The following is a 13,485-nucleotide window of genomic DNA, read 5'->3' on the forward strand; positions in this document are numbered from 1 at the left end:
AATTAAATTTAAAAAAGCTTCTTCAGAAAAATAAGATGGCCCGGACAGCCGCTGACTACGGGTGGAGGGAATCTAGGGATGGTTAGCCTGTCAGGGCCTCACCCTCTGGTGAAGTTGAGGAGGGAGCAGGAGGCTGGCTGAGGACAAAGCAAAAGCTGGCGCCTTGCACCCCCTCTTCACCCGCTCCCCTCCATATGTGTAGCATTCCTCAGGCACCCCTGACTGCCATAAAACGATAAATAGTTCACTTGCAGGGATCGCAACCCTGCAGGACAGGAATCTCCCGTGCTCTACAGATGTCCTAGAGATCTACAAACAGGGAGGTTACCTTATCAATAGCACAAATTTCCAGAGGCAAATAACTCTCAGTTCCTGAAGCCCTAATGTCTCCCTCCCCACCATAAACTGGAGGAGACTGAGGTAGAAGGGAATGTAAATGATAGCAGGATCATAACACCCCACCAAGAATCTCCCAACTATCTTGATGCTAGTGCCTGACCTAAAGACGACATTGATCAAGCCATAAGGGCAAGGACCCCACCACCCCACCCCGGCACCTTGTAGGTCCTCCTTAACATGTGAGAACTCTGCTGAAATCTCCCATCCCTTCACCACCTCCCCCCAACCGCGGGGTATATAACATGCCCACCTTCACAACCCGGGGCAGCCGCATCTCCGCCTGCCCACGGGCCCTGTCCCCGTGCTCTAATAAATCACCTTTTGCACCAACGACGTCTTAAGAATTCTTTCTTTAGTCGTCGGCTCCGAACCTCCGCACCCCACCGAACCTGACTTAGGTTCTGGGACTTCATCAAAGTCACACCACATCTTGAGTTTGGGTTGCAGGGGGGCATGTCATGTTCTTCTGGGGACGGGGGTGTCCTGAAGGACAACTTTAACCTGTTTGGCCTTCGAATGTTCTCCTGTCCCAAGCATCTGGGATCATCCTTGGGAATGATATCATGTCTGCAAATCCATTCTTTTGGCTTGTCCCTCGGTCGCCTCTGGCGCTTGCCCCCCAGCCCCGGGTCTGCCGTTGGCCGCCTAACCAGCTTTGCCACACTCTGTGGCTCCCCATCCACCCTCCCTTCCTTCCATCCACCTCCCTCAACGTCCCCAGTGCCTAGCTAAGACCTCAAGGTAACATTTCACTAATTTTTATTTGGGGATACAGGAGGGAAATACAATGTAGAAAGTAAATCACTTCCGCAGGAAGCTGGCTTTGGAGTCAGCCTAGGTCCCTTTGTGAGACAACCCCTTCCTACAGCCTTCACTCTCCTTGGCCTTCTGCCTGTTCCCACATTGCTTCTCCCCTCCCCCATTTCCTCTTCTACATTATGGGACATTCCTGCTTAGATCTTCTCTCTTCCGTCTCTGTTCTGAGACTTGGGCTCTGACTTGACATTTCCTAAAGGCCCACTGGAGTGTTTCTCTCTTCAGGTTACAAATTCTACCTCCTTTCCGGACATAAGCCCCAGCAGCCCCTTTAAAGGAATAGTTTTGCAACTTCCAAGCAAACAAACAATAGCCTCTACCGGGCACCCAATTAATGAAAGAAAAGCTCAAGGAGGCTGCTGTCAGGACCTCCCCCCCACCCCCACCCAGCCTTCCAGGAAGCCCCCAGAGCCTGCAACCTCCCACCACAGCCTCAGCCGTCAGGGGCCCCTCTCAACCCGCGGGCTCCTGGGAACACTCACCCATCACAAGCCCCAGGGCCCCCGTGGCTCTACTCTGATCTGCCCACAAACCTGGGGAAGGCTCTTTGTATTCTGTGATTTGTTTGGGGGTAAAATATACAAATGTCCTAGAATCATAATGTGTCACTGCTGGAAGAGATCATTCTGTCCACATTCTGTAGGACAGAATTGTGAAGGAAACTGAGGCTCCGGGATGCGCAGTGACCTCCCTGAATGATATAATGGGTTTTGTGGCCATCTACTCCTGGACAGCATTCCCTCCCCCGTTTTGCTCTCTCCTGAAGTTGGAGAATGTCTCTGTGTGAGCTGTGTACTTTCTTCAGGCACACGTGACAGAAAGCCAACTTGATAAAGCCAGAGGGGTAAGAAATAGAATTAGTTGGCTCATCTCCAGAGCTACGGTGGGGGTGGGGACAGCCGAGTCACCTGTCCTCAGAGTTGGGAAGAGTGGGCCCAGGGGAAGACAGAGGTGTTATTTATCAAAAGGAGGAGGGTGCTGGGCAGGCAAAATGAGGAGATGGCCATTATAGTCCACCACCTCGCTGCCTCAGGTTCTCACAGACTTCTCTTTCCATATGCACAACTGTACCCCAGATAGCATTAAACACACTTGCCAAAGCGAGACAGCTGAAATCTCATGCAGCTGTCATCCAGTCAAAATTTGACCATTTTGACTGTGCCCATGTGTGCTATCTGCAAGGATATCCCTTCTCCATTGGCCTCCTTTGATTCCTAATATGGACATGGACTGACTTTCCTGCCTTTTTAACAAACCTTTTTCTAGGTTTTAGTTTAGGGACCTTTAAGCATTGTCTTAGAAACTCTGTTTACCATGCCTGGGCACTCTCTGGCAACAGGGCTGCCATGAATATTTGTCCAAGTTGTGCACTGCACAAAAGCATTCTGCTGAGAGGATGAGGGACTGTCTGCTCAGAGGGAGAAGGATGCACTTTTCTCATAAAGTCTCCCCTAGGCTAAAATTGTATTGTCCTCTCACAACACAAGCACTTTAAAAGCTTAGTAAGGGGGTGCCTGGGTGGCTCGCTCAGTTGGTTGGGAGTCTGACTCTTGATTTTGGGTTAAGTCATGATGTGGTTGTGGAATGGAGCCTCACATTGGGTTCTGTGCTTGGTGTAGAGTTTGCTTGTCCCTCTCCCTTTGCTCTGCCCCCAACCCCATGGCTCCCAGTTTCTTTTTCTCTTAAAAAAATAAATAAAATCTTAAAAAGCATAATAAAAGCTTAGCAAGGGCATCACTTAGAATGCTTTGTTCAGACTTAGTGCTTTTTACAGTTAATAAAAAAGAAACATATATTCTTTCATATTATATAGTCCAAAGGTGAGGCAACAGACTTCACAACCGGGGAAAGTTGTCTCCTTCTCAAGTGTGGAAAAAACATTTTCTAGAAACTTCCTTGCTTGCTTCCCTTCATGTCTCATTGGCCAAACTGGGTCAAATGCCTACCCCTAAATCAATTACTTGCAAAAGACAATGGGATTCCTCAATTGTCTTAAGCCAATCTTGGAATTTATCTCTGAGCTGGGAAGGGGGTGACTTTCCTGAGGGGTGATACCTGCACCGAATCTAGGTTTGTTCCTCGAGGAAGAAGGGTGGGACACTGGACTCTACTCTATGTGGCTACAGCAGGCCTTCCTCTGTTTGCATTCAGTCCTTTGACCAGTGCCCTTTCCTTGACTCTGAATGCCAGGCTGGTGGCTTATTTCTTATGCTACTAGGTCCTGATGTTCTTCATATACCCCCTGTTTTCCACATAATGGCCTCCATCTTTGCTCCTGCTTCGGACCAATGTGAAAGAAGCTCCCATGGAAAGGCAGAGCCGTGGCCTTCTGCTCCTGGTTCCATTCTAGCAGATAGTCTTCATGAAGAGACTATTTTCGGCTTCCTGAGGGGCTTTGGAGGGAGCCAGGGAATTAGGCCTAGCCTCCACCTGAGACCCAGAGTCCTCTCCTGTTGTGTTTTTAGCTTCCTGCCAGTACTGCCCCTAATTTTAACTTGCAGCATTGAGTTAATCTTTTCCAAACTTGCAAGAAAATAGATTATGTGACTCTTGGCCACCTTAGGTTGCTGGCTAGATGCTTCAAAAGGCCTGCTTGGTGGGGCTGACCCTCTCCCCACAGGCCCCATCATCGCCCTTCCACCAGTGGACTTGTCTTTTCTGGAAGGAATTCACAGAAAGCTCAAGAAATACCCAACACCCCCAACATGTGTAGTGTGCATGAAACGTATAGGATACCTTTAGATTTAGAAACATAGAAAGAAATATTTTTTTTATAATGCAAACTGAAGAAAGGGTCTACAGAACCTTTCTTCTTGCTGGGGGACATACTGGAAAACACGAGAACACTGTAGGGCACTAAGAGTTGAGGGAGAATATGAGGGATGGCTAAAACACAGTTCCTGGTCCAAGGAAACTTCCAGTCTCACTGGGGAGACACACATTAAGGAGGAGTAAATGAGAGTGTGTTCAAGCACTGCCTGGAGTCATGAAACACCCATTCCTTTCTGTGTCTGGTAAAATCCTGTCATTAAGACTCAGGTCAAATGTCACTTTCTTGGTAAAGTCTTCCCTGGATGCCGAGTATGGACCCATAGCCTGGAGTCCGCAGCCCTCCAGGGACTTCTCACGCACAGCAGAGAAAAATGCCCCACTCAGGTCTCCCACAGGGAGGAAGGCATCCCCAGTGGGTCCTTGGTTCATGTAATTCTGTCTCGGTGATGGCTTCTTGTAAGACCTGTTGGAGAACCGACACGTTGGTTGGTTACTTCTGTCTTCCACATGAGTCCTTGGGCTCTCTGAGATCAGAGACAAGTCAGTGGGAGCCGAATTGACCGAGGGCCTCACCCCCATCTTGTGATGTGGCCACATATCCCACAGGCTGACCCTAGCCATTGACTGGCGTTCCTGTGGGACGCAGGACTCCCCTGACTCAAAGATTTTGTGTCAGCCTGGCCACAAGGTTCTCAGAATGGCTCCTGTCTGAGCTTCTCCTGCCCAATCTCCTCTCCTCCACCTCTTGCTTCCTCTCTCCTTCCCCTCTTCTCCCCTTTTCCTTCCCCATCTCTTCCCTCCTCTCTCCCCAACCCCCCTCCCCTTCCTTCCCCGCCTCTTCTCTCAGGGCTCAGCCCCATAGCTTGGTGTGAAGGCTCTCCTGCTTTCTCTTGTTCTCTCTCCTTTATCCTTCACGGGCAGTTCTCCCCACGACTCTCCTGCATGTCCAATCCTGTCTTGGAGACAGCTTCTTGGAGGACCCCAAGAGAACACAAGTTAGTTGGTTATCTCTGTTGCCTCCACTACACTGTGAGTTCGCTGAGATCAGGGGCGATGTGCCTTGGGCATCATCGCAGGGGAGAGCACAGTGCTTGGCCTGAAGAATGAATACGCAAGGGGGTTAGCATTCAGAGAAGGGGCAAATACTGGAGAAAGAAGCCAGAGGAAGCTTCAGGGAGGAAGTAGGTCTTGTCTGGGGCCTGGAGGTCAGGCAAGGTGGCTGGAGAGGAAAGAAACAGTCTTCATGGAGTCTCCACATCTGCTGGGGCGGGAGGTGGGGGTGTCCAGTGTGCTATTGTCTGCTTGGACCTGGGCTCAGGACAGAGTGGGGACTGGCCAGGTAGGGGGTAGGATAGGGAAGCGGAGGGAACAGATGGAAACCAGAAAGCGCCACCTTGGCTGTTGTCAGTGTCCAAGCCTGAGGCCCTGACATAGAGCAGGGCCCCCAGACGGTGCTGGGTAGCCCCTGGGGGCCCCTGTGGATTAGGGCGGATTTGTGTGAGATGTTTCCGCGGTGAGATCAGCGTCCAGAGCCAGAATCAATTCCCCCCTGTGAGTTCCACTTTCTGCTGGACACTGTGCAGTCCCAACACGGGTCTGGCCCTGCTTCCCACCACCACGCTTTCTACTCAGATGACATCTGGTTGTCGTTCCCATCAAGGGGAGCCCTGATCCTGAGCCCTAGAGCAGTGGGGGTGGGGGCCAACACAGGCGAGAGTCAGGTTCCTGCCCCAACTGCTGCTGCTCTGGCTGCCCACAAGACCATCGAGGCTGGGAGGAGTGAGGCTGGGAAGCGCCCTTCAGGGGGCCGGGGCCGTACCCCAGAAGGCAATGTGCCTAGCCCCAGGGAGGGGCAGCCCCGGACCAAGCCAGCAGATGCGGGAGCGGGGTGGGGGCAGAGAGCCCCACCTTACTCTGCCACAGGAACAGAGGGGCTGGCACTTAGGAACATGGGGGAAGGGGACACCTCCTGTGAGGCTCCAGCTGGTGTGGCCGCTGTGGAATCCTGGCTCCTTCTCCACTGCCCGGTCGGTAAACAGGACTGAGGCCCAGGTGCAGGGCCTGAGGTGCAGACCTGGGGCAATGGGCAAGCCAGGGCCCAGCTGGGAAGCCTCAGGCCCCAGCTGACCCTCAGGCCCAGGTGAGCACTTCACAGCCAAGGGCTTGAGGCCTAGCTTATCTCCCCAGCTGCCCAGTTCCCTGCCACTTTATCAGGGAGGGTGATAAGGTGTCAGAGCTCAGGACTCCCGTCCGTCCCCCACCGTGGGACTCAGCCCAGGTGCCAGCGGGAAGACTAGCCTTGGGCATGGCCAGAAGACATCTGACCTGGGAGAGTTTAAAAGGCCCCAGGACCTTCTCTGAGACTCAGTTGATGTTCCCAGTTGGCTGCAGCATGAGGGGGCTGCTGGTTTTGAGTGTGTTGCTAGGGGCTGTGCTTGGCAAAGAGGACTTTTCGGGGTAAGAGGATGGCGAGAAGAGGGTGCTCACGCAGGAGAAGGGAGGACTCAGCCCCGGGCCAGCATCTGGAGGTGACAGATGGGCTGACTTGTGGGAAGACTCCAGAGAGGCACAGACTCATACACCCCGGGAGGGCAGGCTGACCAGGGGCCTGGGCTGAGAAGGGGCCTGGGCCCTCACGAAGAAATCCGAGCTTGAAGGAGTTTTTAGGAGAGGAGGTGGGAGGAAGCCTGGCTAGCTTTGGAGAGAAAAAGAGAGTCTAAACCGGGATAAGGATAGCAGCTGTGTCCAGAAGGTTCCAAGGATCCTAGGCCCTGCATTGCTAAGACCCTTCATGCTTTCTCCCGCTCAGCCAGAGGATCGGAGCCCAGCCTGGGGATTCCAGGCTGCTCCACGCCCCCCGCCTCCCACCTGGGGAGGGTGAATGGCCAGTCCCAGAGGCTCAGGCCCTTCATCTTCCTTCCCGCTCCGCCCAGGCACCAGGTGCTCCGACTCTCCACTGCCGATGCAGCCCAGGTAGAGAAGGTGAAGGAGCTGGAGGACCTGGAGCACCTGCAGGTCAGAAGGGGGGGGGTCCCCCCCGAGGCTCCCTGGTTCCTCTCGGGCCAGCCGATCCACCCCAGGATACCACCCTTCCCTGGGGCCCCCAGGTCCTGGGCCCTCTGTCCTCACCACCCAGAAAGGACCCACGGGACAGATCCCTGATAGGAAATGACTCAGCCCCCACCTCCCCCTGTTCCAGAGTCTCACTGCATTCCAGGATCTGAACAAAGCGGGGGGCCCCCTTTCCAGCCCTTCTGTCTTGCGGTCTGGAAGCCCCTCCACCATGCTTCCCGGGCCATCTCCCTGACCACAGTGGACTCCGTCTGATGCCCGCAGTTTCCCCTTTCGTCCCCTGCCCTTAACAGCCATGCCGCAGCCACAGTCATAGGGGACATTCTGGCCCAACCTCCCCTCCCGGGTGGACCCCTCCCCAGCTCGCCATGACCATGCCTGCTCTCGTCCCCCCCCCCCCCCAGCTGGACTTCTGGCGGGGCCCTGCCCAGCCTGGCTCCCCCATCGACGTCCGAGTGCCCTTCCGCAGCATCCAGGCTGTCAAAATCTTCCTGGAGGCCCACGGCATCGGGTACACGACCATGATTGAGGACGTGCAGGCTCTGCTGGACGAGGAGCAGGAGCAGATGTTCGCCTTCCAGGCCCGGGCCCGCTCCTCAGACACCTTCAACTATGCCACCTACCACACCCTGGAGGAGGTGAGGGAGCCCTGGGTCACTCAGCACAAGCACCGAGCTCTGCTTCAGGCTGGCAGAACGGGGCCCACCTGGGTGGGCGTGGCACCTGCTGGGTCTCCAGGCGGCCCTGCGGGGAGGGTGGCGGGGGGCCCGGGGCGGTGGGTCCCCGAGATGGTCGGGCCTGCAGCTGGCGGGCTAATGGGGTCACTCCGTCCAGGAGGCAGCCAGGTGCCTGGCAGCCGCTCCAGCTGGCCTCCCCTTCTCTCCCCTCTCAGATCTATGGCTTCATGGATATGCTGGTGGCCGAGCACCCGCAGCTGGTCAGCAAGCTCCAGATTGGCAACAGCTACGAAGGGCGTCCCATCTACGTGCTGAAGGTAACAGGCACCTGCTTGAGAACGGGCATCCACCCGTGTGGTGAGCCACGGTCACGGAGAACTCCCCATGACATGAACACCCCATGTGGACATTGGGGAAGGACAGAATTTCTATGCTGGTCTAGCTGTAGGCATACCTGTGCACACCCAGTTCTTAAAATGTTAAGGGTCCCACGTATTTTCAATCAAGTGTTACATTGCGGGAAGTAACCCAGCGTCAGGGGAGTCCAGAGAAAACATTTTGTTTGGGATACCCCACAGAGGACTGTGTATGGGCAGCAGAAGGGGGCAGGGCCCAGAGTGCCGGCTGAGGTCTATTCGCCCCAAGGCTGGTATGAAGGCTGGAGGCCGCGTCCTGCTGGATTCCTGTCCTGACACCCCCACGCCCAGCCCCACAACTCACCGGAGTGACGGCCCCACACACGGGGCCTCCACCTGACATACCCGGGGAGCAGAGGGCCTCCGGGCCGGGGTTTGCTCCCCTTCAAGGAGCCAAGACAGGACCCTAGCAGCATCTCTCCGTTCTTCTTGTCCAGTTCAGCACTGGGGGAGAAAACCGTCCTGCCATCTGGATCGACACAGGCATCCATTCCCGGGAGTGGGTCACCCAGGCCAGCGGCGTCTGGTTTGCAAAGAAGGTGAGCCTCGGGCACTGAGTGGGGTCCTGGCCTGGTGGAGCTGTGGTCAAGAGGCCCGCAGGAGCCCTGGCCTCCCCAGCTCACCCGGAAGCAGTGAGGCAGATAGAGCAGGTGTTCACTGCCTCCTCGTGGTGGACAGTTGGCCTGACCCGCGCCGCCTGTCTGTCCCCGAACTCCCCACCAGATCACACAGGACTATGGCCAGGACTCCACTCTCACCGCCATTCTTGACTCCATGGATATCCTCCTGGAGATTGTCACCAACCCTGATGGTTTTGCCTTCACCCACAGCAAGGTACAGGCCTTGTCCCATTCTCGGGGGGCAACAGGGTGGGCCTCTGGCCTCTGAGCCCCATGAACTACTCACCCCAAATCTCAACCCCCAGCAGTCAAGGGAGGGGCAGATAGCCTTGTCCTCCCAGACCAGGGCTCTCATCCTTGGCATTCTGGAAACTTGGGGCAGAGAGTTCTTTGTGTGGGGGGCTGTCCTGAGCATGCAAAGTGTTTAGCAACAACCCGACCTAAGACTCAGGAAACACTAGGAGCAACCCCTCCATTGAGAGAGCCAAAAATGTCTTCAGACTTTGCCAAATGTCCTGGTATTGTCCCTGGGGGAGACCCACTGCCCTGGACCTTCTTTCCTAGCTTCATGTTATTTTATGGCGGGTATATCACGCTTCCAATCCAGGGGGGGGGGGCGGGGGGTGCACCTGGTGCCTTCCTTCCCACAGGTAGAACCCTCTGGCCAAATGCCGTCTACTGTAGCCACTGTCCTCTGCCCACCAAGAGCCTCCTTGGCAGACCGTCCTGACAAGCCATGGAAAGGGCTTTCTGACACATGCTGTGTCCACACCTCTGCTATAGACGATGACAGACAAATGTCTAATTCCTTCCCCAGAATCGCATGTGGCGCAAGACTCGGTCCCTCACGGCGGGCTCCTCCTGTGTTGGAGTGGACCCCAACCGGAACTGGGATGCTGGCTTTGGGAGTAAGGCCCCATGGAATTTGGAAGCAGGGATGGGAAACCCAGAGCGGCTCCTTACCCTCCTGTGTCCTGTTTCCCCCGCCTCTTTCCTGCCCCAGCAGTGAGGGCGGAGTTGAGGGGGGGAATATCAGCGTCTCCTCTGAGACTCAGTGAGATTTTCTTGCACCTTGTTTCTAGAAACAAATCTTCCCTCAATGGAATTAAGGCCTGAAACCCATGTAGGGCTTTTCTAGGATAACTTTAACTCCTTCTCTCTGTGGTCCCTTCACTACAAGAATGGGTCTTGGGGCGCCTGGGTGGCTCCGTTGGTTAGGCATCTGCCTTTGGCTCAAGTCATGATCCTGGGGTCCTCGGATTGAGCCGGGTGTCAGTCACGTTGGGCTCCATGCTCAGTGGAGAGCCTGCTTCTCTCTCTCCCTCGTGGCTCCCCCTGCTTATGCTTGCTCTCTCTCTCTCTCTGTCAAATAAATAAGATCTTAAGGAAAAAAAAAAAATGGGTCTTGTTTGAGACCCTCCCAGGGAAGGAGGTTCTGCCCGTGTTACCTATGCCTGGCTGGGGAGGGAGGGAGGACCCCCAGGTTATAAAAGGCCTTTGGTCTTTCCTTAATCCCAGAGTGTGGGTGAGCCCTCCTGCTTTCCGCCTCGTTCCTACTTCCATGCAGAGAACTTGAGGTTGTGGACGCCACGCTGCTGGGCCGTAAGGAACGCCAGCTAACCCCCTTCCTCTCTTACAGTGGCTGGAGCCAGCAGCAACCCGTGCTCGGAGACTTACCATGGCAAGTTTGCCAATTCCGAAGTGGAGGTCAAGTCCATCGTGGACTTTGTGAAGAACCACGGCAACATCAAGGCCTTCATCTCCATCCACAGCTACTCCCAGCTCCTCCTGTATCCCTACGGCTACAAAGCAGAGGCAGCCCCCGACCGGGATGAGCTGGTGTGTGCCCATCCCCTGCTTGCCCTCCGGTGCCTAGCACCCCTTTCTTCCATGGAGCCCTGATGGCTTAGGAAGACCTGCAAGGCAGACTAGCCTCATTTTCTGCCTGGGAAACTGAGGCACAGAGGGGTTGAGTCACTCCAGTCACATGACCGAGCAGGGGGTAGGGCTAGACTTGGAGCTGGTACCAGAAGTTCAGTCTGGAGCTGCAGTGTGACCAAAGGGCAGAGACTGAAGTGCTAGCCAGACATCCCACCGGGTTAGAGGGCTATGGGGCTGCCGAAATCCTGAGCTCTGTTGGGCTACTTCCCAGCTAAAAGTTGGGCTACCATGGCCCTGCTGTTCTGGCCTGTTGTTGCTGGCCATAACAGCTGCTATCGCTTGGCATTTTCTCCAGGATCAGCTGGCCAAGTCTGCTGTGACTGCCCTCGCCTCTCTATATGGGACCAAGTTCAAGTATGGCAGCATCATCAAAGCAATTTGTAAGTGGGTGCATGGGTTCTGGGGTGTTTCCTGCCTGAGGTCCTGTCCCTCCTGGAGGAGGTGCCCAGGAGTGCCTAGATCTGGGAGCATGGGCCAGGAGAACAGTTCTCGGCCGTGTCTCGGTGGGCAGCAGGGCCCTTTTCTGACAGGAACTCTGCCTTCTTTGATATCTTCAGACAAGCATGTCAGCTCCTTTGAGCACCTTTGTCCCCTTGTTTTAGGTTAAGTCCAGCTTTATGGAGGAGGTGGAGGGTTCTGCTGGCATTTCTGTATCACCAAGAAATTCAGCTTAAAAACATACTCCTCCTCCGATGCCTTTTAATTTAAAGAAGATATCTTATATCTTATCTATCCCCAGCTTACTTGTACCTGTAATGCCCCTGGGAGGAGCACTGCTACATCAAAATGGAATAACGTCAGCAAATTTTATTGAGCACCTACTATGCCTTGTTTTCTGTGCTTGGGAAACAGTTGGGAATAAGCGAAGTTCAGGAACTGTACATTCTAGTGGAGGAGAGTGACGATAAACATGAAGAAGTAAATGATACAGTATGTTAGGTGGTGAAAGTTGGGGACAAAAAGAGAAACTAGAATAGGGTAAGGGGAATCAGGGATACGGGGCATGGAGGTTGGGGAGGTGGGTAGAAGAATAGGTCTCATTTAGTAAAAAATGGACAAGTGTTGAAGGAAAACGAGGAAGGGAGCCAAGAGGCTATCTGGGGAAGAGACTTCTGGGCAGAGGAATCTTCTAGAACAAAGGCCCTACCCTGTGATCTGGACTGGCATGTTGGGGAAATAGTGGGAACAACAAGGAGCCCCATGTGATGGCAGTGGGGTGAGAGGGCTCAGAGTCATAGGGGCCAGGTGGGGTGGGGCCATATCCCTTAGGGCCCTGAGGAATGCAATAGGTTTGCTGGCTGACAAGAGGCAGGGGACAGGGACAGAGATGAGAGGGCTGTACACACCCCTCACATACCTTCTGCTCAGGGTGCCAGGTGTTAGCCAGTGAGTGGGCACCAGTCTTCACTCAGGCTGGCCTTACTTTTGGATTCCAGGCTCTGTTTGGAAGCAGTTGCAAACTGTATCAAAGTTTTTTGGCTTCCTTCAGTGCTGTCAACTTACATTCTGATATGCAGCTGCCTCCTGCACCCCGGCCCGATTTGAAACAGCTTCATTACCCTCTGTTCACTGCAAATCTGGGCCAAGTTTCTTGCAAAATGCCAGTCAGGGGGCTTTCACTTTGCCTCTGGCTCTTTACACTTTCTCCTGCAGACCAGAGCCCCAAGGGGACAAATCCTGGTTGCCCAAGTGGGTAACTCTGGTATATTTGGAGGTTTGACCAAAGCAGCTGCTGGGGGCGGGGGGTGGTATTCAGTGGGGCTTTCGCAATTGCGAGAATTTTCTTGCAACCCCTGTGATAGGAGAATCTCTGCTGGTCCCTCTCTTTGGGCCTCTTGAGCTTAGAGCTGTTGGGGAAGCTTCTGGGAGGAAGCCAGGCGGCTTGGTCAATTGCAGGCCCCAGCAGACGTTAACTCCGATGAACCCTGCATGAGGTTCTGGGCTTTGGACCAGTGGGGGGGCCCATATTAATGTGTCAAAAGTGATTGAACTTTGCTCTCTGGCATCTGCTCCCGCCCCAGACCAAGCCAGTGGAAGCACCATTGACTGGACCTACAGCCAGGGCATCAAGTACTCCTTCACCTTCGAGCTCCGGGACACGGGGCGCTACGGCTTCCTGCTGCCGGCCTCCCAGATCGTCCCCACGGCCCAGGAGACATGGCTGGCGCTCCGGACCATCATGGAGCATACCCTGCAGCACCCCTACTGAACTGACCCTTCGGCACCTTCCTCTTCCTCCTCCCTGCCTGCCCCTGCCCCCAGCAACAAATAAAGTTGGATTGTCCAAGGAACAGAATCTGGGGACTGGCGTGGAGGAGTGTCCGCGGAGTTTCTGTCTTTGCAAGCTGGTGCAGAAGGGGCTTAGTTCCCGCAGGCCTCGAGGGGAATGGTGGGTGGCTGGGCTAGATGACCCCCAAACTCCCCTACATTCCAAGGTCCTCTGAAGTTGGATCCAAGTGGCATCTGTTTTAATTAGACCACCCTGCGCTCAGCTCATCAGGACGGCGACTGGTTCCTACCTCGGGAGCCAGTGCAGCCACAGCTGCTAACCAAATGCTGGGCACCCTGCAGGGGTGAGGAATTCCGCCTGCACAATAGTAGAGCTAGTTGGGTCCATTTATCTACAGAAGCAATAACTCGGGAGACGGACTAGAATAATCGTGGGGGCCACTGCTCTTCCAAAGACACGTCGCCGCCAGGCAGAGCAAACTTAATTAAGTCAGAAGAAAACAACTGGGTTTGATGAAAAATTTACTGAAGATAAAGAACAAA

The 13,485-nt window shown here is 54.6% G+C and overlaps 1 protein-coding gene across 1 annotated transcript; it reads left to right on the forward strand.

The window, feature by feature from the left end:
- Nucleotides 1–6,305: 6,305 nt before the first annotated feature.
- CPA1 (carboxypeptidase A1) lies at nt 6,306–13,009 on the forward strand. The gene is made up of 10 exons (XM_059172674.1): nt 6,306–6,444; nt 6,921–7,002; nt 7,464–7,697; nt 7,952–8,053; nt 8,590–8,691; nt 8,876–8,986; nt 9,590–9,680; nt 10,412–10,611; nt 11,009–11,093; nt 12,735–13,009. Exons 1-10 carry the CDS (start codon nt 6,359–6,361, stop codon nt 12,920–12,922), a joined length of 1,281 nt encoding a protein of 426 aa, XP_059028657.1. The 5' UTR covers nt 6,306–6,358; the 3' UTR covers nt 12,923–13,009.
- Nucleotides 13,010–13,485: the final 476 nt, after the last annotated feature.

The sequence above is a fragment of the Mustela lutreola genome, chromosome 4 (assembly GCF_030435805.1).
Source record: "Mustela lutreola isolate mMusLut2 chromosome 4, mMusLut2.pri, whole genome shotgun sequence".
NCBI classification, from domain to species: Eukaryota; Metazoa; Chordata; class Mammalia; order Carnivora; family Mustelidae; genus Mustela; species Mustela lutreola.